The sequence below is a fragment of the Lonchura striata genome, chromosome 10, assembly GCF_046129695.1.
Source record: "Lonchura striata isolate bLonStr1 chromosome 10, bLonStr1.mat, whole genome shotgun sequence".
Taxonomy (NCBI): Eukaryota; Metazoa; Chordata; class Aves; order Passeriformes; family Estrildidae; genus Lonchura; species Lonchura striata.
The window spans coordinates 10,488,015-10,515,716 of NC_134612.1; the positions used below are offsets into that span (position 1 = coordinate 10,488,015).

Consider the following 27,702-nt stretch of genomic DNA (forward strand, 5'->3'; position numbering starts at 1 on the left):
CGGCGCGAGGTTCCGGGGGCCGCCGCCGCAGAACGTGAGTGCAGGGCGGGGGGCGCTGGAGCCGCCGCCGCCTCCTTCACCTCCTTCACCTGCTCCTCGCCGGCCCTGGCGGGCTCCTCCTGCCGCGCTCTCCTATTCCGCTCTCCTGCCCTCCTCCTGTCTCGCCTTTGCCGCCGCCTCCCGGCGCAGAGCGGCCTCCCGGCCGTGAGGGGCGCGGCCCGCAGCCGTGGAGCGCCGCCCTGCTGAGGGGGTGCCGGAGCGAGCCCCGACAAGCGGGGTCTGGGCTGGGTGAGCTGCCCTCAAGCTGCGCTCTGCAGGAAGTTTCCCTCCGCTGCCAGGAGTGGTGGTGGGAATTACAGAAGGGAAGCGGCGTGAGAAGTGGAATGGCCGATATTTCCCGGTTTCACGGCCATTATCTTTATACACACAGCCCCGTCGTGCCGGTGGGGCTCGGTTCTGGGAGCACAGGGGGAGCCGGGAGCCCGCGGGGCTTATCCGCAGCTGCACACGGGCTGCGCTCCTCACAGCCGCACCCGGGCTGCTGCTTGCGTTTACCCCGTTCCCTGCAGTGCTACTTTCTATAAATGCTATAAATAAAAAATCAGTAACTCGCCACAGCTATATCCCTTTCTTTGTTAATACTACAAAACAAAAAACCTACCCTGAAAAACTGCAAATAACTTGCAGCTGTATCAAAGAAGAAGCAACGGCAAGTATTGTCTGCATTTGGTAAGGTTTCTTACAGCTGTTAAAACAGCGACTTTGAGTAATTCAGGTGTCTGTAAAATGTAATTAACAATACGTGAGCTGATTTAATTTCCTGAAATAGCATAGGGATGTTCTTCCTGGAACTGGTTTTTTATTGACATACATTGGAGGTGTTGACAACAGTAGTATAATGCTAATACTAGAAAGCATATGTTTCTGAATTGTTTATTTAACAACTGTTATTTAAAATGGATTTCTTCAGAAAGTGTATTTCCTGTTCTTCTTTTCTCTTACACACTGCAGATAAATTTTCCCCTCAAAGCTACCAAGGAATGCCAAAATTGTAAGAGCTGTTGTGCTTCACATTTCTGAAGTGGAGTAAGGCAGTTTTTGATGGTTTAGTTTTTTCATAATATTAAAAAATTCTTCAGATAAAGGAGGAAGCTCTTATAGTATGATTGCCCAGTTTTAACATTGTACACATATAACAATTGTAATTGAGTGGGGAAAAAAACCCAACAAACCCCAAATCCCTGACCCTGAGTTAAACATGAAATTAAAACTCAGCTGTGGCCCAATCTGAAGTTCACTGTTGTTTTGATGTGTTTTTATTTTAAGCTGTGACATCCTCTTACCTTTACAAGTACAGTGATATTAAATATTTATGACTATTTCACTTCCCCAACTTCAATTAGTGTAGATGTATCCTGGTGGTTTGAAAGGCAGTTACTAATTACTGTCTGTTATGAGAGAGATTTGACCTAGTCCCTTGGGTTCTTTCCTGTGAAAGCTGTCTCATTTATTTTGGGATAAGGTGGCTAAAATGATTCATGGCATGTATTGTTTAACGTGTATATTTTATTGTGAACAATAATTGTTACACCCTTCAGAACACAATTCTCAGTTTTAAGGTGAAGTTTTTAGTTTAAAAGCTTATTATATTAAGGACTTCCTCTTTTAGTGGTACCTAAGAGGATTAAATATCTCTAAAAGATTTTCCATTTTCATGCTGAAGCAGATATAAGAGGCAGAAGAGCTTCTTTAGTCTCACAGAAAACTTTGAAATTTAAAATGTTACATAATAAAAAAAGACTGTGATATAGCCATTTGTTAAATTATTGAATGTTAATATTTAACTTTGAATTGTCTCAGTAAGGGAGTTTAAATTGTTTTAAACCATTTTTATTACAGACGTGTGAACTTTTCTCACCAGATTCTGAAATGCTGTATCTTTTGAGTTCACCATTCAGTATTCCTTTGTGAAGGCAAGCCCTTTAAAGTCACATCTGATGAATCCAGAAGTTGTTCTGTATGAAGTAATTAATTTTATAATTAACCTTGTCTTTGCTATGAACTATGTAGTTGACTGGTCATTTCAAAGCTTATTGTAGCTGACAGCTTGTGCCTGACCTTCTCCTTGCATACTTATTAAATATAAACGGGATGATTCATTATGTTTCAATTTTTTGTTTCTTTTTCCTTGCATTGGTGTTTTTTCTGTTAGGCATCTCCCTTACCTCTTTCCAAAGTTTGAGGGCCACAGTAAAAGTGTTTACAGTTGGCTCCTGCTTCCTTTGCCCCCCTCTTTTGCCTTAAAAACATTGTTTCTGCTTTACCTGGAGAAGCCTTTGTATCCTGAGACTAAATCTTCACAGACAAGTGGTGTGGGCCTGTTGAGGCTTATCTTTATTGTGGAATGCTTTGTGCTTGGGATCTGATACTCACCTTCGTGTTTCAAGTGGTTTTGACATTGGTCTAACTCTAATCTGAACATGTAGGCTGAATGCACAAATTTTTTTTCTAGCGTGTACTTGGTTTTTGCATAAACATAAATCAAAATTTCAGGGTAGTTATGTCTGTTTTAGGGGGAGTGAGGGTACAGGGAGATTATTTTCCTCTAAATTCAAATTACAGCTATAGGAAAAGACAGTAGAACATTGTAGAATATTTCATTTTAACTGGTATTTAGTAAAATATTTACTTTGTGACATGATTTTTTTAGAAATGTGAAGTTGTAATATTTTATGGTTGAGGGGGTTTGTCACAGTAAAAATAAGTTCAAGTGCTTTTTACTTGCTTTGTACGAAACAAACAAACAAATTCCAAGAATATTTAGTTCAGACATTTATCTTGAGTAGGTGACAAAAATGCAGACACGTGGCAGCCTGGATGGAAGACAAATGTCTGTTTCAAGTCTGTTCTGGAAATTTGTACATTTTGAAGTAGGTGGCATGTTTAAAAAAAAAAAAGATAAAGGGAAAAAAGTGCTTCATTGTTTCAAGCCTCATTAGACTTTTAATAAATGGAGTAGAGGCTGAGGAGGAATGTTTTAAGGGAGTTGCATTAAGGAGGCTCTCAAATAACTACTGTTCTCTTTCTTGTATGTTTTTCCCTTTGACTCAAACACACAATGTGTTTTGGCTGACATTTTTGGTTGCTCCCAGTAATGGGAATGGTTTATGATAACTGGCACTGCTGTGATCATGATGGAAAGCATTCCCAGTCCTGTTCCATGATTATTGTCTGGCTTTGTGTTGCATGAGGGTTTCTTTTCCAAGGTGCATGGGTGTTGAAAGTACTTAAATTGGGAACTTAAGGGTATCAGGAGCAGAAATGGGAACTTTAAAACACAAGAATGACAATTTGAACATGGTATGGCAAGATTTTGACGTTTCTTCATAACTTGCACTTAAAGGATGTTCACTTTTAAATGCTAACAGGTTTTGTGTTCGACTGTTTTGTGATTAAAAAGATGTAACTGTGCATGTGGTACAAGAAAAGCCAGAGGTCTGGGAGAAGGTTGTAAGAATGTGGGGTGCTGATGTACCTGATATCAGAGCTAGTGTGGAAAAAGAGAATAACATTGATTAAACTCTGGATTAACTATGTTTTTTGGTAATGTTGACTTTAAAGTCAAAGACTGACAATGTAATTATCTGCAATGACCAATTTGCAATAACAATTTTCAAATTGCATCTAGGAGTTCTTAGCTGTGTCTCTGCTGCTTTTTTTAAAATTGTGACTTTTACTTTTCAAGCTTAACTTGTTTTGAATATTTTTAAAATTTGGAAAAATTATCATTAAAAAAAATTAAATACGTAGCAAAGATAGGAATCCTGGAAACTATAGAGAAGAATTTTGAACTGTTTTCCTTCCTGAAATCTTAATTATTCTGGCTGAATCAGAGTTAATGAAAACATGCCTAGAATACCTAAGTATTTTAATGGATAAAGTACAGCCTGTCAAGGGATGTGAAACAGAGGTTGCAGACTGCTTTTTCTATCAATGCTTGTCAGGATTACCTGTGTAAATCTCTTTTATTTGTGTTTTGTATCATTTTACAAATTGTGGGTTTTTTTCCTCAGTTGAATTTTTGTTCTGATATATAAAAGGTCTCAGCTGATTACCTTGATGAATTTTTTGTGTTTAAAAATTCACAAAAAACAGCGATGAGCTTCAAAACATCACAATATTTATATAACAATTTATCTTTCTTCTTTCAGAATTTCGAAAACTTGTATGGTCTCAAAATTGAACAAAAGACTGGAAATTGAAGTAATCTTCACATTTCTTTGAATAAGAAGTTACTATGGAACGAAGGCAAAGAGGAGTCAGTGCTGGACTGCTTTTGCTGCTTTATCAAATTTCTCAAGTTGGACTCCAGAACATTCCTTCTGTTACCCTTGGGGTGCTTGTACTGAATATTTTTCTCTTTCTGAATCCTTTGAGGCCACTGTCTGAAGCGTGTCTCAGTGTAAATGAAGCTGTCTACAGAAAGAACTGGCAGCGTTTGCTGCTTGCTCCTTTCCACCATGCAGATGATTGGCATTTGTATTATAACATGATTTCCATGCTTTGGAAGGGCATAATGCTGGAAAGAAAGCTGAAGAGCATATGGTTTGCCTACATCATTGCAGTATTTTCAGTACTGATTGGAATAGTTTACATGGTGCTGGAACTCCTGCTTGTGATAATTCTGGATGATCCTTCCTATGAAATGAATTGTGGTGTAGGTTTTTCAGGTAAGATACAGTGTTGGTCCAATTCACATATGTAAAATTAATGTGTATAGTTGCTATATAACAATAATTGTTAATTGCAGAAAGAGGACGGGTGTACATCTGTATATATGTATGATTGTCACATCAGTGTGTTTATCCTATTTTTAAACTTAAAGCATGTACTATGGGCATGAACATAAAGTAAGTCAGTTCATGTTCTTGTGACCAGCAGGGACTTTAGCTGAGAACATGAAAATATCATAATCCTGGGAGAATTGTGTTTTCTGTTTAATATTGCTGGTTAATTGAAGTCTGAATTCTTAATTTTCAGATGTCATATAAGCGTTTCTATAATGCTCCTTAGGTGGCTTCTGGAAAAGTCTGTCAGTTTAAAATTACTTGTGCCTGTCTTTGGAGAGACGCCCTAGATTTGCTTCTGCTAGCAACATCCAAACACCTGATTTTGGTCATCTTTCTTCCAGTAATGGTCTTGTCTCCTCCTTTGACAGATCATTTTCAAGTCAATAAACAAACTCCTTCTCTTTAAAAAAATCTGCAGTCAAGGGGAAAAGTAGCCCTGCATTTCTAGATAATTAGGGGATTTCCTTGCTGTCATTGGCACCTAGCCTTAGAAGGCAAGCTCTCTTTTTCAGCCTTTAAGAAAGTTGCTCAGACCACTGTGAGCTTTCTCTTGAGAGGGACTTTTTCATAAACACTTCCAATAAATTATCTGAATTCATTCCATCACATTGGCTGGTGGTTGCATGACAAAACAGTTGCAGTGAGTTAGAAATTAATATTATTTATTGTTATTAGAGGTGATTTATCTCTTTTTTTTTTTTTCAGAAACAAATGATTCTGGAGTATGTGTAAGATGATTTTCCATTAATTCAGAATTTGAACCTACTGTTGAGCTTTACACGTATTTGTCTTGTTTTCAGTAGTGGCTTTTCTCAAGTCACAGAACATTTTTTTGAGTTCACTAATTTTGTCAATTGTTTCAACTAGAACTCTTTTAAATTATGTTTGTATTGTTTTGAATACCTGAATAGCTACAGTGAGCAGGCACATTAAAAAGCAGCTTAGATTTTGCAGTTATACAAATACATATTTTTTGTATCTTTTTTTTTTAAGTCACTGCAAAGTATTACTGAAAGACCAGTACTGTTCTGGCATGCAGCAATATGCTTTGTGGTTTTGAAGCTGCATGGTACTTCAAATTGTTTGTATTTCTTTATTATTTGTGCACAAGTATTTCTCTCTTCATGTGATTTATTCTTGTTTGCAGGTGTCTTGTTTGCTTTGAAAGTTCTGAACAACCATTATAACCCAGGAAGGGTGAGCAGTGTCCTTGGATTGCCTATATCCAGTAAATATGCTTGCTGGGTGGAGCTGCTGGCTATTCATTTTATCTCCCCAGGGTAAGAGCATTTAATATTTCAAAGAAAGGAGATGAGATCTGGGCCATCTGGAGTATTTGAAATGTCTCATGAAGAGTGAGTAGTGTTAGCTGGTATCCCAGTGCAGTGTTGGACCTGCAGTCTGCTTTTTCCTTAAAACCCTCTATTTTGACTACATCTCAAATTAAAAATCTGAAACACTGTTCCCAGAAGGTGCAATTGAGTATTTGAGGGAGGATAACAAAAGTTGATGGATAAGGAAAAGGGCTGTGCCTTTTCAATGTGGTAAGTAAACTTCTCCGCCATAAAGCCCAATAAAGGGCTTTTTTAGCTGAGCAGCATCTCACTGTTTGCTTGTCATTTCTGTCCTAGACCACTCTGGCTTAGTCACTCCTCTGATTTGTGATCAAACTATCATCCAGTATTCTGCCAGTTTTGTCACTGTCAGTGTCACTGTCCTGCAGTGCTGCTGGTCACCTCCCTCAGTTTCCCTGTGTGCTCTGTGCCTGCACAGTTCCTCTGCCCCTGCCTCTGGGAGAACAGGGCCTTGCTCTTCTTTGGTGGTTGATTTTTGTAGTCCTGTTTGCAAGTGAGTAATTTTCCTGTGTAATATTTTGTAACTGTGAATCACATTGCTGAATATGTGCAAAGTACAGACACAAAACCTATGAACTATCAAATCACAGTTTATGTACAATTTTCCATTTTTCAGAAAGATTAAAAAAATAAGAGCTCAGCAATACTGAGATATCCTTGTCAGATACTCTGATATAGCTGATAGAACATTTCCTAGCACAGAAGGAGAATTCAGATATTGCTTAGGTTAAGCACTGATTTTATAGCTTTATGCCTGGCTGCTCAATTGACTGCAGTGAGGATTAAAGACAGCAGAGTGCTCTACCCAAATGCAATTTTATTTGTGAGCTGCATGGCATTGCTACAAATGGAAAAGTAAAGCTTTCAGTGCATTAAAAACATTTTTCTGAAAAACATAAACTGTTGTTTTAGCTGAACATAGGTTTTATTTGGTGATATGTTTAACAGTGCTTACTTCTAATTAAAGAATAATGGAAGGGTGTTATGTATGAAGTACAACCATATCCTACTGTTTATGGTAGAGGAAAACAATGAGTTCAGTCATTGTGTGCTGTTCTTTTTCAGTTGCTTTACTGTAGAAATGTCTTTGAGTAGAGAGTGGATAGGAAGTCCAAAAATAATATAAAAAAATATTTCATAATTTAATGGAAGTTTAGATTGCTGTCTCATCTAAGCCTCTACAGTGACCCCTACAGAGGGCAATTTCACAGCACTTAAATGATAATGGGGGCTACAGAAAACAAGTAGTGATCCCCAAAAATTTGTATCCTAGAACACAACGTTTACTTAGTAACTGCCAACTGCCTTGCAATGAACCATAGCAATTGTATCTCTCACAGCATTGCTCTTACATGTCCATCTGTGTGCTCAGGGTAGGTTATAACATTTGAAGTCTATGTTTAACTGGTTCCTTTTGTAAACCAAATTGCATAATTTAATTTTGAATAGATAAGAGGTGAGTGATTGGGGCAGAATTCTGCCCAGTTAGCTTATGCAGTAAATTTGGACCTGCTTTGTGTGCTGGGAAAGGATTTAGGAGTTTACTGACATTATTTTCTTTCTCAGTAATATTTTTGTTTTGGAAAATTTTTAAAGTGCATTCAGTATCTCTCTAATCTTCACCTTCCATAAAGGATATTGAGATGTAGGCTTTGCTTAGCAGTCTTTGGGATTATTTGTTTAATGGAAGAACAGACATGTGAAATTCAAGTTACTTTCTGTTTAATTGAGCAGATATCTTAAGTCTTAGGTGAACCAATATCATAATGGTGATTTCTGGAGTAGGTGATTTTTAAGTATTTTTAATTTTCCGAGGTCAGACATTTTCCAAGACAAGCACGTATTTTTCATAAATTTGGAAAATCTGTCCCAGAAAATCTGTTTGGAAAATTAGTTCTCTATAGATACTTTATTTTGGTCACTACCTTTTATCTATAAATGTTCACATCAGCATTTATGTGTTGCTCTCTAAAGAGTTGTTGGTTACCAACAAGAGAGAGCTGCAGCTCTCCATGGCAAGATTTGAGTTTGTGGTTAAGTAGGTGGCAAAAGAGTGAATTTAGATTTGATCTTTACCTCCCTCTAGTGACACTTGCATTCTCCTGTCTCCTTTTACCACTGATGCCTGGAAGTTGTCTTGGCTTGAGTGCTTGTGCCATGATCTGTATAACTCCTGCAGGTCACTGACCTGAATGTGAAAATTGATGCGAACATTACACTTGGTACGTTAAACAGAGCTTTCATTTTTACTTTATAAAGGAAAAAAAGCTCATTTTAACTCATATTATTTAAATTTTTTGACAACCAGTATAAATGAGTTATTTCTAATTGCGCATAAGAGGAAATTTTAATATTTAGTGTATTAGCTTCTGTAACTTCATAATAGAGGTGAAAATTTTGCAGCTAATGTTTACACCTGCTTGAATTCAGAAGCTTTTCTCTTAATCTATGTTTAAACACTAAGGAGTTTTAATTGTTAATTTGAATGCTGAAAATTGATTTTTGAATTTATAGAGTACCCCCTAGTCATGTCAATAACTGGAGGAAATTTCCTTATTTACTGTAAACATGTGCTTCTAATTTTATTTCTAAAAGAACCCAGAGCCTTTTCATTCTGTATACAAATGGTAATGATATTTTTTAAAGAAATTGTTGGTATGCATAGAAAAGAATTGGGATCTCAGCATTTCAATTGTTTTAATTTTGAAGGCAGTGTATTACAAAGATTACAGTGGATCTGCATTCATGCTTCATTCAGACTAATGGTAGGATTGCATGGATAGTGCAATAGAAAGTTTGTTTGTGCTTTCTCTCAGAAATGTACATGGTTTTGGTAAGATCTACCCAGACATTACAATGTAAGTTGCTTTTCTAAAGGTTAAAACCAGTTTACTCCTTTGGTAAGCCTTTAAATGCTTTTAGGGAATCATACTCTCATAATCTAAAATGATCTCTCCAATTAGTTTTTTCAGGATATTTTTAAAATACTTTTCTGTAACTGTGTAACTCCCAATTTTAAGGTAGTTACAAAGAAAGAAAACTTGGCATTATAATCTTGCAGGCAGGTAATGTCTCTGTGCTTGGTCTCACTCAGAAACTTTCTCAGGGAAGTCTCAGACTTTCTCTTTACAAATTCTCCACTCTCCCTTTTGTGTCTCTACCAAAACAAGTCCCTCTTCCCATTACTCACAAGATTTTTTTATTTTCTAGGACTTCTTTTGCTGGGCATCTGTCAGGGATTCTTGTTGGATTGATGTACACTATGGGACCTCTGAAAAAGATCATGCAAGCCTGTGCAGGTATATAATTTTGTTGAATTTACAAAATCTGCATAAGGAACACTTGTATTTTTAAAATTCAATAAGTCTTGCATATAGAAATTCAGGCAATTCCAGCCAGTTCTTAGACAATTAAATATGTGCTCATTTTATTGAAGTAGGTACAGAAGAAAAAATTCCATTTTTTTCTTAAATATGGATTAAAACAATAAAGAATACATCTGGCTTTCAGATATTTTTACTTAGATGAATATCTTTTACTCTTCTTTTAAAGTATTTGTTTAGAGTATAATACTTCAATGAAAACGTCACTTCAGGTGAGGTGTGGTGAAGCCATAAACATATGTCAGAACCAAATGTTTCCATCTTGATTTCTACTGTTGTGTTGATTCTAATGGAAGTCTCTGGTTTGAAAAAGGTGATGGGGTGCTTAAGAAATGGTTGCTGGATTTCTCGAGCTTTCCAACAATGTGTTATTACAGCTTTTCATATTGCAGTTATAATTATTTTCTAAAAATATTGTCCATGTCCATCAAATTAAACATGGATACGGTGTTTGTGTAGTGGGGAATTATTTGTTCAAATGTGTGTGCTCTCACTGGGGCTTTGATTACAGTTTGGGGATAGTCTGTAAGTCATCTATGTTCAGCAGCTGGAAGGGAAAAAAGGTCACCAAAGCATCAGCTTTCCTGCCTTGCTGGGGAACAGACGCAGGTGTCCCGGTGGTTAAAGGTTAACCTTGCATGATCCTGTGCCACGGGGGAACTACCCCATGACTATAGAACAGGCAGGCGTCAGCTCAGCTGCCAGGGCAGCTTCAGGGTCTCCAGCCTTGGACTTGGCAAGATGCAGCTCTGCCTGGGTAACCTGCTCTCATCTCCTCACTAACCCTGCTCTGGCTGGAGTTGGACTGGGGGACCTTCTGAGGTCCCTTCCAATAAATTTCTCTGAGATTCAGTGATAACGCTGCAGTACTGCTAGTGAAACCTGCCCTGGCTGCTGCAGGTTCTGTGTGACTGACAGCTGTAGGAAGCAGTGTTCAGTGCATGGGCATTTTTTTTCTCCTGTGTTGCAAAGCAGGAATACTGCAGTGTTGCTCCAGTCCTTACTTTTCTCTGCATTAAACATTATTACTAATGAATACTCTCAGCAGAGAAATTGTTCTTTATATGTTATGGGAGAACATTATAGGTTGGTTTGCCTTTTTTCCTAGTATACATTAATATGTTGCTTGAATATGGCAGCACTCTACTATAAAATCTGGAACAACATACAAGCTTGCAATAGTGTTATTCTTTCACTCATGCCAAAAAAATCCACAGATACCCATGACTGATTTCCTGCCTGTATCTTATGAAACAAACATTTAAAAAAAGGGTACTTTAATTTGAATTTTGTCTTCTATAAAGAAAATATTATTATTCTAACAGTATATGCATTATTCTTTTCTTTAGCTGGCGTTTCTTTCTTCACTGAGCCTGACAGGCCAAGAGACTACTATACAGGTAAGTACTCTTGTCCACTTAACCAAAATCTTACTCCAGCTTTAAAAACAGTTTCTCCTAATGATTAGAAAACCTACAGGAGAGTTGTGTGAATAAAACATCCAGAGTATACAAAATATTCTGCGCTCGTATACTTGCTAAACTTATATGACTTCTCTGGGCATGTCTCACCTTTCCTCTTCAGGCAAGAATGTGGATGGCTTTTGTACAAGAGCCTTAAGCCTCAAATTAAGGTCATGACTTCCTAAAATGCTGCCTCAGGGAAATATCATCCCTTTTGCACAAGGTGTAGCAGTGGGGAAATTGTGTCTACTGAAAGCAGCCTTTTGGACCTTGGAAATTATGCCCTCATCTGACAAATTTATCTGATCCATTCTGGGGTGGTTTTTCCTTTTAACAAGGATCTTGTTCCTTGGAACACTCTCTAAATGAAGTAATTTGTGTGCAGAAAGCCCCTCCTCAGCAGACTGAATTTAGGCCATCCTCAGTTTATAGATGGATGGCTGGACTGCTGGCACACTGAGCAGAGCACATTTGATTAACTTCTCCTGCAGAACATTGAATCATTGCATGTGGAGTGTGCAGAAATAATAGGTGGAGTCCTTGTCTGTGAGGGCTGGGAGGAGAGCTCTGGGTGTTGGATCTGAGCTAAGGGATGCATATCCTGGCATCTCTTACCTCCTGCAGTGACTTATGCTCTTGCCTAGGCATCTGCTGGAAGAAAAGGACAAATGCATAGTGATAACTCTCTCAAATATCTGCCAGTGTGCAGTGGCTTGTGGCTTAAAGATGTTCTCAGCAGCAAGTTTTATGGGAGAATTTTGTCTTTAATAGCCTGTGGTAGGTCCTTCTTCCATCAATTTGTCAAAAGCTCTTTGAATCGACATGAACACTTTGAACACCTACATCATCAGAAGAGACTAACAGTTTGTTTTCTGGTTTAAAATCTGTCATTTTTTGGTTTGGCTTGAACCTGCTAACTGCTAATTTCATTTGATGCATGTTAATTCTTTTTTGAGGAGGGAGAGTAAACCTTCATATTTATGTACTTCCTTCCTTAGTGGTTTTTTAGGCTTCAGTCCTGTACTCACAATGGTCATCTTTTCCCTCCATTCAGAAAGTTGGAGTCTGTCTGGTTGCTTATAAGGAAATTAATTCATACATTTGATCATTCTTACTGTTCTCTGATGTTTTGTCAGGCAGGGTTTTTTTATTTTTTGTAGTCTTTTATAATTCAGATGTGCTTACTTTGAGCCAAGTTTATAGCTACTTTTATTCTCCCTGATGGACTTTGTCTTCCATGATCTATCTCCAATTTTATTATTACATTAAATAGTTCCCACAAGCAGGATTCTGGGTCCTTAAGTATTTTTGAAACATCTGTTTTGTAATTTCTAAACAAAAGATCTTCGCCTGCTTTCTTCAGCAAAAGCAACAGGGATTGTTCCAACTTAAAAGTATATTTACCCAGGATTTTCATTACTCTTATTTGCTCTCAGGTCACAAAACATTTGATCTAAAGGCCAGTAAAGAAATAAAACAATCACTACTGTGAAGTGAAATGCGAGGTGAACATAGCGTGTGCAGCAAGCACAAGTGACCTGTTCCCATGGCTGGCAGTCCCAGCCCTGCTAAAGCTGCTCATCCACTTACAGGTGCTGCCCAGCACAGCTGCTCACAGACACTGAACCTTCCTCCAGTATCCCAGAACAGCAGGGTGCATGGAAACTTGAGAGATTTATATTGGAAAAAGTCCTTTAATAGCTAATGAAGATAAGAATTTGTACTTGACATTTAAACTCTGTGATCTGTTACAGCCCCTGTACAAACACCAGCTGCTGGGAGCTTGGGTGGATGTATGAGACCACCCTTGTGGAGGAGCAGCAGAGAGATTCTCAACAGCCCTTTCTGTTTGCTTTTCCAGCTTTTTTCAAGTAGGGAAACTGGAAGAGATTTCATGTAGTAGATCTGCCATGATGGGGAGGGAAAAAAAAGTCATAGTATGCTGGCAACAAAGAAGTCTGGGATTTTTTTTTTGCATGTTTTGAGCAGTCCTCAAATGCTATTACTTTGAATTCTTTTGGGCAAGGGGGAGATGGAGTGAGTTAACCTGATTTGTCTTCCAAATTTGCCTTTAGATATAACAATTTAATTTTTTCTTTGTACTAAATTCATTTGTCTAAAATGACAACTGCAGTTAAGAAAATACATATTTGTTATGTTCATTCTCTGTTCATATACTTTGTAATTGTCTTTCTTCCTATTTGCAGAAGTCTTAATGGAAGATTTAACCTTTTGCTTGGTGTATGATATATGGAATGAATTTGGCCATCTGTGAATGAAGAAAACTCTCTCTAGTGTCATAGGCTAATGATGCATATCTTGATTAGTTTTTCACTTGCTGGCATTGCTGATTTATTACTATGTGCCTTTAAATACCAATTTAAGTAGAAAAATAGATGAAGCTGTGGTCAGAAGAGATTTTATGAAACAGCACAAGGAAACAGCTTTAAAAGAAAAAAGGTTTTAAGTGTAATTTTAACACATTTAGTATTTAGTAGCTGAATTGGGTTTTCTCTAAGTGCAGTTCATGAATAAAGTATTAGGACATCTATTTTGATTAATAGGAACACCTTGAACATGTCAATGTTACCAAACTATGTCTCATTTTAAAATAAAAGATTACAGCTTTCTGAGCACTTAAAACTTGCTGGCAGTGTGAAACATAAAACATAGAGAAAACTACAGCAATAGAACAAACCTAAAATATAGCATCCTTTTGCTTTCATCTGATAATTTCATGCTTTTAGTAGCAGGATTTTTACACTCTTCATGCATATAGTCTTGAAGCCTCCAGAAAATAAATTTATAGCTGAATGAAAATGTTCATTTAGATTAACATAAAGCAGAGCAGAGGAGAATGAGCGGAGTATATGAAGATTGCATCCAGAGTGTACAGACATAACAGCTAAATGCTGCCCTTCAGTCAGATTTCACTGCAGGTGTAGGAAAAATCTTCCAATGTCAGTTGTGTTCCAAGACAATACAGAAATGGAAAAAGACAGAATGTGTGTGTATACAGTGTATGTGTGCATGTGTTTATAAAATCAATGTAGGGATGTTTGCAAATACAGAATATATATAATTCTTTGTAGAATTTTGTGCAGTTACTTTTGTCAGTTTTTCCTGCTTTTCCTATATAACTTTCAAGACAGAGTATTGCTGGTTTTATTTGTCTAAAGGCTCTAGAGCTTGGGATATTTTTCTTTAGCAAAATAATTTTTAAATAGAAATTATTTACTTGTCCTCACTTTGTTATCTGTATTTGTTATTAACCACAGAAACTTCACAAATTTCACCCGGAATTGATAAAACCAATGAGAGAACACAAGGCTTTCATTGATGCTAATAATCTGAAGAAAAAGGAAATGGCCTGCTGTACTTGTTTAATACAAAAATATTTCCACTTCCATAATTTTGAAAAACCTTTGTATAATTTTCTCTCAGTTGGAAGAAACTGGCAACCTTTCTGTATTTTGCTTCTTCAAAGTCCCTTGTTCAGCTCTCTAGAAATGAACACAAAAGCTTTGTATTTTGAAAAGAAAGAAATGGAACAGAAAAATGGGACTTTTCTCTAAAATTTTCCTCAGTTGAAAAGTGTGACTTTTTTTCTACAATCTTTCTCAGCTTAGGTTTGCTGTGCTCAGGCAAGATCAGATTGTGTTGTTAACAGGAAGAGAGTCTTGCTCAATTCTCTGGCCAAGTAATTTTTTCCTTTTGAATCCCATGTGTTTGGGTGGGTGATGGCCTGTGCTTGGCTTTGGCCAGCTGTGCAAAGGCCAGAAAGGTTTGTCAGCAGTGCAGCAGCAGCAGTGAGAGGGACACTGATGAGATCTGTGCTCTGCTGGCTTTTTGCAGGGCAGGTTTAGCTGTGCCAGAGCACAACATGAGCTCTGTACAGTACTGCAGGAATTTGTACGAATCTTTTCCTGTGACTTCTCTAGGTCCAAAGGTGACTGGAATTTGTGATGACATTGTTTTGTTGCCCTGGGGGAAAGGGGAAGAGAGGTGGGGAGGAAAAGCCTGAACAGTACCTGGTTTGTGTTCTGGTAATAGCAGTCAGGTGTCCAAATACTGACAACAAATTGTTAAAAGGAGATGATGAAAACAGTCTTTCAATTTCTGTGTGAAACTTCTTAGTAATTGCAATTCTGACACTTTCAGCAATTTATAAAAAATTGAGATGTTTGGTCCATCTTTTCTCTGTTTTTTTTTCTCCTGTTACCATGCTGTGACTTCATAAATTAGAAGTTAATTTATGACATATATTGTATAAGTAATTGAACCCTAATAATTTTTTTCTTTCCCAAATTAAAACAATTTATGGAAGAAAGATAGCAAGAAGGTAACATCTGATTTCACACTTGCTGAGTAGCAGAAATTTATTTTGTTTTTTTGATTAATTTTACAGAGTATTATGGCTATAATCCAGATTTTCAATATAGAACTCCAAGGAGCTACTTTGATTATACAGGTGGGCTCACTGAAGAAGAACAGCTTGAAAGGGCAGTGCTAAACAGTCTTAATGAAAGAGGTAGGAATTTTATTGCATTTTTATCTCTAAAGTTATGATTCATACTGAAAGGGACTTACGAGGGAAACCAAGATGTATTCTTTATTACTTATTTTTTGATATATCTTGTAATTTTAGGAAGGAATGGATATAAAATGAGCTTTATTGTAAGGGATATTGTCTATTTTACTGTCTTTTTAAGATGATATTTTGCATAATTTTTAACATTGAGTTTGAGAAAGAAATCCCTCAAAGCTTTTAATGTTAAGCATTTTGAGATGTTACATGAAAGAATGAGCCATTCTTGTGGAGTTTTTTGAAACTATCAAGAAAACAGAATATGAATCACAGTGATAAGATTATAAGTGAGTAAGTAGTATGCACTTTAAAAGCTTACATGTATCACTGTGAAACATCTGCAACTTTCATTTGTAGCCTTAAATATTATCCAGCACTCCAGGTAAGATGTGTTTTTAATCTGCTTGTGTTTTTGAACAAAGATAAGTTTTGTGCTATAAGGGGGAATATGTTTTTTTGGGGAATGTCCTTTGATGAAGCACAAGAATGAATTTCATTAGTACTCCACTAGATTGCTGTAGCAAACCAAGTTTCACTTTAAACTTCTCTGCCCAAAGCAGCATTTCTTAACACTCTGGTAGTGCCTGGTTCCAGTGCTGGTTACAGTTTTTAAGCCTCACAGCAAGTGAAGCAGGAAAAGATATGATCATCTATTGTTTCCAGTAGAATTTGCTGTGATCAAATGTGTAGGGATCTTGCTTTATTTTGTACCTCTTTCTCCTGCCTGCTGGAACACTTCAGTTTGGACAAGCAAGACCTGAGATTTGAGCTCTTAAAATACTTCCTTAAGCTGCGTAAAGGTTCAATTTGCCTATAGGCAGATGTCTTATTTCACAAAGAACATAATACAGAGCATGTCACTGATCACACCTGGTTCAGGGACACAAAGGATGAGATGAAATTTACTGTGCTAATGGGCAATTAGGATATTCTTCCCTGTCAGTTAGTCTGAAAAATAATTAGCTTGAATGAGCACTATCCTTTGAACATGATACGTTTTCCCTAAAGCATGAACATTCAGAGATTCTTGCAATTACATGGATGATGAAACAGGTACTTAAAATGACAAAAAATTACTTAAAATAATTTGAAATAGGTTGTAATAGCAGGTACCACAATCAATTTAGGGCTCTCATATTAATTTTTCCCCAACTATGGCATTTAAACCATCACAGCTGCTCTGTAACTTGGACTACAGAGTACTCCAATAATTTCAATTGATTGATAATACCTTTTTCATCCTTATTGGGACAAGTATATTTATTATGGTTTTTAGGCCACAAAATGTACCATTATGGATATAGAATGTTGATCCTATAAATTGATGTGGTAGTATCCTGCTAAGCTAATAAAAGAATTAATGACATAATACAGAATTTCCAGGTATCAGCTGTTGTCCACAACTGAAAGCAAATTTGTATTAAGACATGCACTGAATTTAAACTCAGTAGATACTGTTCTCTAATCTCATATATGGGTTATCTAAACCCACCCTAATGATACAGCTTTTCTGATTATTCCACAGTCAGGCATTCCTGAACTGCAGGTCTATTTTTATGCAATATCTTGAAAATGTCTATAATAATAGTAATTAGTGTCTAATGCAAGAAAAGAAATTGCTGGGCTTGTTTGAGATCTGTGGAGACATCAATTTTAAGACTACCAAACTATTTTAGTAATTTAGGTCTCTGCTGAAAGGAATTGCTACTTATAATTTTTTCCATTCTCGGTTGTAGTTATGTTGTTGCCTCAAACAAGAAATCACTTAAACTGCATTAATTGGTTTTCTCTCCAGAGTTTGTTGGTTTAGTTTGATTTGGGGGTTCTTTGAATTTTTATTGTTATTCTCATAATTTTATATTGGTTTGAAATTGCAGTAATTCTTCCTTTACTTAGGAAAATAATTTTGGATTTTAAAAAGTCATAGCCTCTGATATTTACATTCCTTTTACTATGAAGTTCAAATATATGACTGACATTTTTGTTTAATACTGGTATTATCAGCCACCCTTAATGTAACCCCAGTATAACCAAGTCTGATCTATTGTGTGCTTGCTGTTCTGCTCAGAAGAAAGAACTTGATCAGTGTGGGATGTGGATTTGGATTTTTGTTGTGGTGGGTGTTGGGATTTTTTATGAGTTGAATTTCTAAGTGTCTGAATTTCAATGTCAATAATGCTAAGAATCCTTTGCAAGCTGGTGTTTATCCATAAAAGACTAAGCTTTTTAAACATGGAGGTGAAAATCTTTCTAATTTGTGGTTGAAGAGAAATACCTACAAGTATCAGGTATAGACATTCCTCTTACATCTTATCATGAACTGTCTATGCATTTCATTGCTTTTGATTTAAAACTAAACCGATAAATACCTCTGCACCCAAAAGCTTTTATATGGCCAGGTATTGATTGGTTAGTCAGAGTCTTTTGGAGCAGCTAGGAAATACCTGGGCATCTGGCTGACCTGTTCCCTGGAAGGGTTCCCACGTCTGTTTGTTGCTACTGAGACAGGATGTTTTATTGGAGTCTTTGAAATTTGCCAGCCCATGGAAGATTGTAATATAAGAATGGAATTTATGTGAGGAAACTGGAGAAATGCTGTATATTTTATTTCCAGTGTTATCTGTTCTTTCCACAGTTAGAGAAATGCCAGTCATTGCACTTGAATATGGTGGTTTTCTATAGAAATACCTTAAAGCAGATTGTGCTCAAATATGCAGTGCATTGTTTCAGATGAAAATACTTTTCATGAAATCATATGCTAGGATTTAGACTTTGAGAATTAGATGCAGCTTTTGTGATGGATTTTCTTTTTTTTTTTCTTTTTTTTTCTTTTTTTTTTTCTTTTTTTCTGAAATTTATACTATGGTACCCAACACACCTCTCGGAAAACCTGTTGAGCAGACCTCATGTTCTAAATAACTTTCTAAAACTGCAGCTGTGCTCTATAGTCTGATCACCAGCACTTTCTTAAGCAAATTTCTTGGAAAATGAATCAGTGAATTTTTATCGTTTCCACACAGAAAGTTTTGGTACCAATGTAAGAAGCAGATCACTTGCAACAAGAAGCATAGTCAGAATTATTTTAGAAATATTTCATGAATTCTCTTCCATCTGTCTCTTCATAAATACTGTGGTTGATGTAGGATAAGAAGTTTGCTGAAAATTAGCACCAAAAAGCTCCCAATTGTCCTTAAAACAGTGATCAAAGTTCACCAAAAGAGTTAAAGGAACCACTGAGCCTTTCACCATGGGTTTCTCTTTCAAACCAGTACCACAGCCAGTTAGCACCTCTGAAATACTGTGGGGTAAAGACCAGTTCTGCAAAGCTGGGAGTTTTTGGAAATACTGCCTAAAGGGTTGGCTTCCTTGGCTCTTTAGGCAGTAAGTTGACAGTGACATAGCTGGTGACACAGGTTCTTGCTATTGCTACAATAAGAGAAGAATTTATTCAGATTTTTGTGCTGAAATGTATACAGAATGTTGAGGGGTTTTTTTTTCTGGGTGTTCCTAAATATACAAATACATATTGGCAGGTACTGCCAATTCTTTTGGATGGTTTCCTTCTTGCAATTGTTTCAACTGCTGAAGACAATTAAAATAGGGGGAAAACTCTAAAAAGAGTTAAATCTTGGATGTAGCTATAGGTAGTTTGCATTCCTATACACATTACACCCATTTTAAAAGCATGGGTTGCATATGGCGGTGGAGACCTCTTGGTGTTTTGATCCAAGACCCAGTGATACAAATGGGAGTATTTTATCTGACTTAAGTGGCCTCTGGAAATGCTTTTTTTCCCCCCTCAGTAACTTGTAAAGGAACAAAAGTTGTTCCTTTCACAGTGGGCTTGGCAGGGTCACCTTGCTGGAGAGCAGCACTTCTGCTTCCCAGCTGTGGGCATCGTTAGCAGGAGCTATGTGTGGGCTGCACAAAAGCATCCCTTAGCCTTGGAGAAAGTGGGAGCTGCTTGGAGTGGCTCCAGTGTGCATTGGTATCTCCCTCCATCCATCTGGGTGTCTCAGGCTTGGCACTGGGAAAGGGATATTGTTCAGAGTTCCTTTATTGCTGTGGGTCTTTGTTACGCAAGCAGAAATGCAGTAATGGGAAAGCAGAATGGGTTTTTATGTTGTAAGATTCTTGCAAATGTTAACAAACTTAGTCTGGGAATTTTTACTGGTAAAATAAGGTCAGTGAATATTCCTAATTTTAGATTTACCCATCATTTACTATTTTAACTTTGGTTTATCACTGGATTAATTCTATAGATGATGTATATAGTTTACATTTTTTTCATTGGGGCCATTTAAAAATTATGTTCTGAACTCTTTTTTTTTATGTCTGACTGAATAAATTAGTCATTTTCTAAGGAAAACATACTTTGTTATTTGCAGATCAACAAAATACTTTTACTACATTATGATAAATATACAGCCTACCTGAAATTCTTCTAAATGAAGTTATTCATAGCATTCTTACTACTCAGTAGAGGAATAGCTGTCAGCCATCTTAGCCTAGGGACTGGTTAAGTAGCATGTTTATGTAGGGTTTTTTGAGTTGGTTAGTAAATTCTTTTCAATACCTGGGAAAGAAAGACATAATAAATTTAATGTATCAACCATTTTCAGTTAATAATGAGTTTAGCCTTGTTTTAGGTGAATTAACATCTGGAGAATTAGTAAATGGTTGGGAAATGCAGTCACATTATTTTATGCCATCTCTCCTGGAGTATTTTCAGTATCCGACTAAATGGTAGCTGTAAAACTAATCCCCTTAATTCTTTGCAGAAGAGCATCAAGTCCAGCAGTGGTCTATATCCTCTTACTTCTGCATTGTAGCATTGATTATTTGTAGCAAATAGATGATCTGAGTGTGCAGTAAAATTTTGGCTTATAAGGAAATGATTGATGCTTTCTAAAAATGTTACCAGTGTGCTTTCAACAATTTGTTTACTTCAAAAAGAGTTTATTTTGGTGATACTGATAGAGGAAAGATGAGATTTTGAAGCATGATTAAAATAAATATAAAAATCCTTAATTATGAAGGGATTAAAGATTAAGTCTTTAACCATCTCCTCTCCTAACCAAAACAAATTATCAGACTTTTGAGGAGGGAATGGTTTTGTGTATTTGTCAATTTTACCATCTCCTTTTAAAAACAAGAGAGAGACAGAAACTGTTCAAGATTGTTCTGGCTTGCTCTTGTAACAGTCCAGCCATGTCTGGATTCATTGTATGTTACTTTCCTTCTAAACTCATTACCCTCAGCTACTTCCTTGCTAATTTGCTTTTTCATTTGTCAGCTGTTCTCAAGCATAGCACAGAAACAGTTATTTCCATTACTCTTCTTCACCAGTTTATGTTCAAGTCTGTAGGTGAGACATATTGGCATCAGCACCAGGAAGAATAGTTTGCTTCATAGAATGGCAAAATTCTTGTCATACATTGATAGAAACTGAAAGGGCTATGTTAGAAACAATAGCAAAGGCTAATGAATGTGGTCTGCTTGGAGCTGAGTAGGAAAAAATGGGGCAGTGATAAGTACTGAAAGCCAAAGCTCTCAGAATGTATAGCATGTCTGCATTTTGCAGAGAGAAGGAGAGGAAAGAATAAAACCCATTTTGCCATTTTATATTTTTTATTCATTTGTAGTTTCTGTCTGACTTCTAACTCCAAATGCATTAAAAACACCTTGGAGTGAGCTGTGCAGGGAGGTTGTGGAGTCACTGTCTCTGGAGGTGTTTAGGAAAAGACTCAGGGCCAGGGTTTGCCCACCCAATGGGTGTTGGGTCATAGGTTGGACTCAATAATCTCAGATGTCTTTTCCAATGTCATTGATTCTGTGGAAAAAGAAAATATTTGGATGTTTATAAACTAAGTCCCATTTTATTAAATAGAACCCTTTAAACATTGGTATTTTTGCATTAAAAAGCAAGGCAAGTCAGGTGTTCAATATATTACACTGTATGTGATCTGTAGCTGCTTAGTAAACTTTATTCTATTCTTATAACATAGTAACAGGGATATACTATTTATGGAAGAGATAATTTATATAAAACTAGTATAAATGAAAGCCAACCAAGTGCTGGAAGTTGTTATGACATTTGATCAAATATCCAGATCTGAGCTCTCTGTTTTGGTTGGCTGTGTGGTCCTTGCTGGGTTCAAAAGAAATTGCTGCTGTCTGTGATTATCTTCTACAGCAAAGCCTCTCCAGAAGTAAGAGTTTTTGTAGAAATGAGAAGTGTCTGTTCTTTGTATGGGTATTTAAGTGTTTGTATAGTTTGGTTTTTGTATGGATACCACATTCAGTAGTGCCAGGATAGATGATGATACTGAAAATGGTAAGCTGTTCAACTGAAATGTTCTAGATTCTTCTTTAACACAAATAAAGCTAGCATGAAAAAGAAATACAAACATACTGCTTTGTGATACTTCTGTTATTTATTTGCTACACTCCTCTTATCAGACCTAATTACATATTTCTACTAGTGAGACTTTAACAGTTTGGTAGTTTGATATCTGAATCTTACAGAAATTGTCTTGCAAATCCTATTATCTAACCTAAAAATAAGGTCATAACTTTAGAGAAGAGGAAAAACCAAGTGAGAATGTTTGATGTAACATTTCTGTGGCATTGCATTAATACAGGTGTAGTTACATCTGTTGCAGTTACAGTGATTTTCTTGTTTTGCTCCAACATGCTTTAATTGTGAACTTAAGTAACAAAAGAAACTCCTACACAGAGTGACAGCATAGGGATGGGGGTCTCAGTCTTCTGTATTCACTACTAGAGCATGGTCCTAGTTCACAATAAATTTGTGAAATAGGCCATGGAAGGGTTAATGTTTTGTTCTATGTTTGTTGTACTTTATCCTTTGGTTTTATCTATCATCAGTGTTGTTGCAGTTTTCTGTATCCTTTACATGCAGACTTAGATTCCATTAGTCTTTAATTTGTTTTTGCTGATGTGTTGAAAAGCCTGTGTTGGTTTCTTGCACAGATGTCAGGTGGTGTTTCAGTAGTAGCAGCGATCTAATTACCATTTCTGAACACTGTGGCTTATAAATATTTTGATAAGATGAAGGTGTTATTTCATTAATATTTCTGCAGTAATTAAAAGAAAAAAGGTGTCAAGGAACTATTTTAGGTAACAGGATAATTTAAATATCTACAAGCAGATATAAATACATGTGTTTAAAACATCCAGACTTTGCTGTTCACCGTTTTGTTTGATGTAAAAAAATATCTTTTCTTCAACCTAAAGCTTGTCAAAATATATTGTCTAGCCTTCTAATTTTGGGTCAATATATAAGAGAGCATTTTTAATCTTTTTTATAACACCTCATTCTACTGCTAGTGATTATTAAAGCACATGTATATTTGAAGGGTTGAGCATATTTTATGGGGACTATGCAAAGACTTGTCTTAACTGTGTAAGTTGTATCTGTTTCCTTGAATAAAAATTAACCTTGGAAGCTGTATAGAAAAATAAATGTCTTTATAAGAAACTTTAATATTTAGTTGACAATTTTACTACTGGAAAGATTTTTTTAAAAAAGACAAGTAGTTTAATTATAATTATTCAAAAATCAATTATAAATCTACAGCATTACGATGCCATTTTAATCGTATGTGGGGAAGGTGAAAACTTAAGAAATGCTGAATGTTACAAAGATTTTATTACCTTTAAAGCAAATTTGCTTGCCCTTAACACTCTAATTCTGCTCAGAAGGCAGGCTGTGATTTTTGTTTCCCAGAGCCCCTCAGCTGAGCTGGTGTGAGTAACCAAGCATGGTTTCTCTGCTGGGTGCCCCGATGGGAATTCTGGAGAGCTGCTGGAAGGGACTGTCCTGCCTCCTCGGGGTGCCAGGGCCCAGAACTGTGGGGCTGGCTGTGCTCTTGCTGCTCAGAGCTCAGATTATTTTGTTTGCAGCTGGAATGCTTGGGCTGCCACGTGTCCTTCCCTTGTGAAACTGCTGCCATCTGCTGTGGGTCTGCACATGTTGGGCTTGGTACTAAAAGCAAACACAAAAGCTGCTTTTACCAGAACCAACTGCTGAGGGCACTGAAATAGTTTAACATTCTGGAGTTCACTGTTGTAAAGCAGGGATTGTGAAAAATGTGAATACTTGTTATTCTTAATGGGTTAATACTTGTTAGATGTTCTTTTTGTTGTGGTTTGTTGTTTGGTTTGGTTTTGTTGTTGGGTTAGGGTGGTTTTTTTGGGTGGTGGTAGCTTTATTGTTTGGGGAAGTTTTCTGGTTTTGGTTTTTCTTTTTATTTGACTGTCTTTAAGAGCAGTTTCTGGACGTCATAATTGCCCTGAAACCATCAGAATTGAAAACATTCGATTCCCCGTCTCCTTTGTGTAGTGATGCTTTGGCTTACAGGATATATGTGCATTTTTCTCCTATTACAGACCAATATAGCAGTTGTTTTTCATTGTGTCTTGTAGATTTTGGTGGAGGAACACACAATCATGGGCAGCGACCTTATGGGTTTTGGTTCCCACCTGAGAACTCAGAAGAGGACATGAGAAGGTGAAGGCTTCGTAGGTTTGACAGACGATGAAGTTGGCAGGTGTTGGTGTAAAGTGCTATTCAGACTTACCAAAATATTTACAGATTTATTTGTAATTTGTAGTTTACAGAATCATTTATAATCTTTTTCCATTTTTTTAACTACTTGTTGCAAAACTGCATATGATTTTGTGAGTTCAGACTCAAGTTGGAACTTGAATAAGAAATGTGAGATAAGAATCAAAATGTGATTTTTGGTTATCTCCATCTTAATGCACCTTAAATGGAAGAAGACAGATGGTTTTACCAAACTGTCTTTGCTTCCTTAAATTATTTTGTATAGCTTTAAGAATTCATTGGCTTCTTGACTGTTGATATTCTCAGACAATAGGTTTTCTTCATCCATTGCAACTGAAATGCTACATTTTCTATGTAACTTTAAAACTATGCAATTTTTCCTTACAAACCTTTCTCAGTTATCTGTGCTGACCAGCTCATTTTTTGGGATTGCCATGTGAAATGACACTTGAAAAGATTGCTTTGATAACAGTGGCTAGGTCATGTGAATCTAGGCTTAAGCTCTTGAGCAGACAAGTATTTGTAGCTGTCCTTCCCAAGAAAGTTACTTAATACAAACTTCAGTGTTGCAGTCTTCCTCATACCATATTATCTAGAGCTTGGATGAGATAAAACTGAGTTGTTACTACTTATGTTTTCCTAAAGCCTTTCTTAATATTTATGTTTTAAATCAAAAACTGCCTTCAGCTCTATCCTTTACAGAGCTGAAATAATTTGTTAGGAATTTTGTGTAAAGGTGTGTGGCTATGTCATACAAAACATATATTTATTTAGTAATACACTTTTTTTGAAGCGTCTATTTCTCTTTCTAAGAAGGCTTGGTATTTGTATATGCTGTTCATGCAGCTTTAAAATTTCCACTATTTCTCAATATTTATCTAGTTTGAAGACCAATATCAGACCTGAGAGTTTGTAGATTTGTGGAGATCATTCCTAAACACAGGCTACCTTGAATTCTTCATTTTTGAGAATTTCTTTGCCCAACCAGAGGAGCTGACAGGAGACCTGAGAGCTCAGTTGTCCCTCTGTGCACACCCTCCACACAAGGCTGTCCTGCCTGTGGCACTGCTGCCTCTCAATGTTAACTGATGAACCTGAGGGGCTTTGGTTCCAGTATAGCCCTGAAAATCACTCCTTGTCCAGGCGTTTTATCCTCAGAATGAAAGAACTTGGGGATGTTCCTCTAAAACTATTGCAGAAGAGGTGTGATTGCAGAAGAATAATTTGGTTATTGGCTCTTGACACAGACCTGTTGGAATCTCCTCACAGCACTGATGGAGTTGAGGATTAGGATAAGCAGTTTAAGAGTTTCACCAACCTGTGCTTTATGAAGTCTACCTTTCTATGAGGTTATTTTTTGAATATAAAAAACAGTGCTGTATATTTCATACAGAAAAATGTCCTGAAAGGGAATTTTTTACTGTGTTCTTTAAATAAATAGTACCTGCCCTTTCTGTTTGTAGCTAGTGTATGTAGGAGAAGCTGTTGTTTGCTGGCAAAAGCACACTATCAGGATGCAGACTTTGTGCTCTGGGTTTTGGGACACAACGGGCACAACTGCAATGGGACTCCAGGTACAAACAGAATGCTGATTTCTGGGGTTTTTCTTGGGCTTGGGTTGTTTTGTTTTGTATATATGCAATAGCCATAGAATACACTCTTATAGAAGACCAACTTTTTTATGTTCACTGAAAATAAGTCTCAAAAACCTACATATTTTTCTCAGGAGGTAATAATTGGATGTAAATGAGAATAATGTAGCATTGGTTCCTCAGAAATTCTTTAATGCTCTGGTCAGAAGTTGCAGTGTAACATACTGTGTGTGATAAACTCTGATATTTTTCTTATTTAAAAGCACAGGATGTGCTGCTAGTCAGGTGAAAAAAGATACTTAAGGAAAATCAAAAACCTGATGACAATTCTATAAGCACTTGGTTTTGTAAAGTGAGCTTAGACGTATATGCCATTAAATATTCACAAAAACTGTCAGTACTAATAAATGTTCCACTGTTTTGACATTTTTTGTATACAGAATTGAAATAAATATTTTTTAACATTTAAAGCTGTTTGGTTTTAATTGTAGTGATTAATAATGTGTATATTTGAAATGACAGAGCTGCTGCTATGTTGTTAGAAATGAAGACTTGTGACACCAAGGGGGTAGGTTGATTGTATTGGGACTAACTTTGTTTCTTTTTAATTTAGGGGAAGTTTTGGAGTTAGATTGTTGAAAAGTTCTGCTATATACAATATTTGGAAGGTTTAGTAACGGCTGCTCATTGCAGGTGGGTTGGACTGGATGGCCTTTAAAGGGCCCTTCTAACCCAAACTATTCTGTGAGTCCTCAGCAGGATTTTTGTCATTAAAGCCCCCATCAAATAGTTTTCAGAGCACTGCTGAGGGCAGATGTGGAAGATGAATCCCCAGTGTGCTCTGTTGCACTTGGTCTCTTCTGGGACAAAAATTAAGGGCAGTTACCCAGGTGAGTGTTGGACCTTGCTTCTTCTCTGGCCCTGGTCACTGCCTGTGTTAAGTAAGGGCTCTTGAAGAAAATGTAGCTTTGTATAAAATATTTCAGCATCTGCAGTTTGATCCTTTGTTGTAGGAGCTGTGATTTCTTGTGAGTTTTTTATACTTCCTCTAAACTCTGTGATCAGGTACCATGTAAGAAATTCCACTCCCTAATTAATCCTAATCAGCAGACTTGTTAATGGGCGCATTCTTGAAATTTAATGGTTGAATGACCTAACACATTACTGTTAATAAATAAAGGTTTCTCACAGCCCAGAATTAAGATGGGATGAAAGAACTGTGTTACGCTTTTAAAATTATTGTCCCTCTTTCATCTTGTCTTTAAGCACAGGCAAATTTTGTGCTTTTGTGTCGGTGTGTTTTCCCTGGCAGCACCACTTCTCCTAAAGAGAAAAAAAATTCCCTTTAAAATACCAAGAAAACAGTATTTATATAGGCATATAGGGTGTAGTAGGAGATAGTGAAGGGACTGGCCACTTCAGGCTAGCAGTTTTGCCTTTTTTTTCTGCCTGCAGGACTAAAGTGACTTTCTCTGGCCATCCCTTGCTGTTTAATTATGATACCCCTCTGTACCAAGTTCCTATATGCTGTTATGTAATAGCAGAGAACTGCTGAACCTTTGAAGCTGCTGCTTCTCTCCAGAGGTGAGTGTGGAGATAGCCCAGCACGGGGGAGTGAACAGTTTGGGAAGGAGTTCGGGTCCAGCTGCCCTCCATGCTGCTGGGAGGGGATGGGAATGGGGCTTACTCTCCTTTCCCCCTCTGATTCCATGGCTGGGGAATTGTGCCCCTTTGGGTTCAGCACTGAGGGACTGAATGTGGATTGTGCTTCCACACCACAGCTGGCCAGCAGATCCTGGTGTTTGTACTGTGGCTTCTGGAGTGTGCAGACATGAAGGACAGAGTCATTGCATGGGTTTATTATAAGCTTCTCATTGT

General features: G+C 36.9%; 1 protein-coding gene across 2 annotated transcripts; it reads left to right on the plus strand.

Annotated features, from left to right (window-relative positions):
• Positions 1-25,847, plus strand: RHBDD1 (rhomboid domain containing 1). Of its 2 annotated transcripts, XM_077785639.1 has the most exons (8): positions 1-34; positions 4,212-4,730; positions 5,998-6,130; positions 9,416-9,504; positions 10,938-10,988; positions 15,460-15,582; positions 24,091-24,215; positions 25,696-25,847. In XM_077785639.1, the coding sequence occupies exons 2-7, from the start codon at positions 4,298-4,300 to the stop codon at positions 24,177-24,179; spliced, it is 918 nt and encodes a 305-aa protein (XP_077641765.1). In that variant the 5' UTR covers positions 1-34; positions 4,212-4,297; the 3' UTR covers positions 24,180-24,215; positions 25,696-25,847. The 2 variants fall into 2 exon arrangements, with proteins under 2 accessions (XP_077641765.1, XP_021409344.1); XM_021553669.3 differs by having other exon boundaries at positions 24,091-25,847.
• The last annotated feature ends 1,855 nt before the right edge of the window (positions 25,848-27,702 follow it).

Excerpts from the sequence above, each read along its gene's own strand:
- RHBDD1 (XM_021553669.3), top strand. The coding sequence starts at position 4,298 with ATGGAACGAAGGCAAAGAGGAGTCAGTGCTGGACTGCTTTTGCTGCTT. Across the intron at positions 9,505-10,937 it reads GATCATGCAAGCCTGTGCAG|CTGGCGTTTCTTTCTTCACT; the intron begins GTATATAATTTT and ends TCTTTTCTTTAG. Across the intron at positions 10,989-15,459 it reads GCCAAGAGACTACTATACAG|AGTATTATGGCTATAATCCA; the intron begins GTAAGTACTCTT and ends TTAATTTTACAG.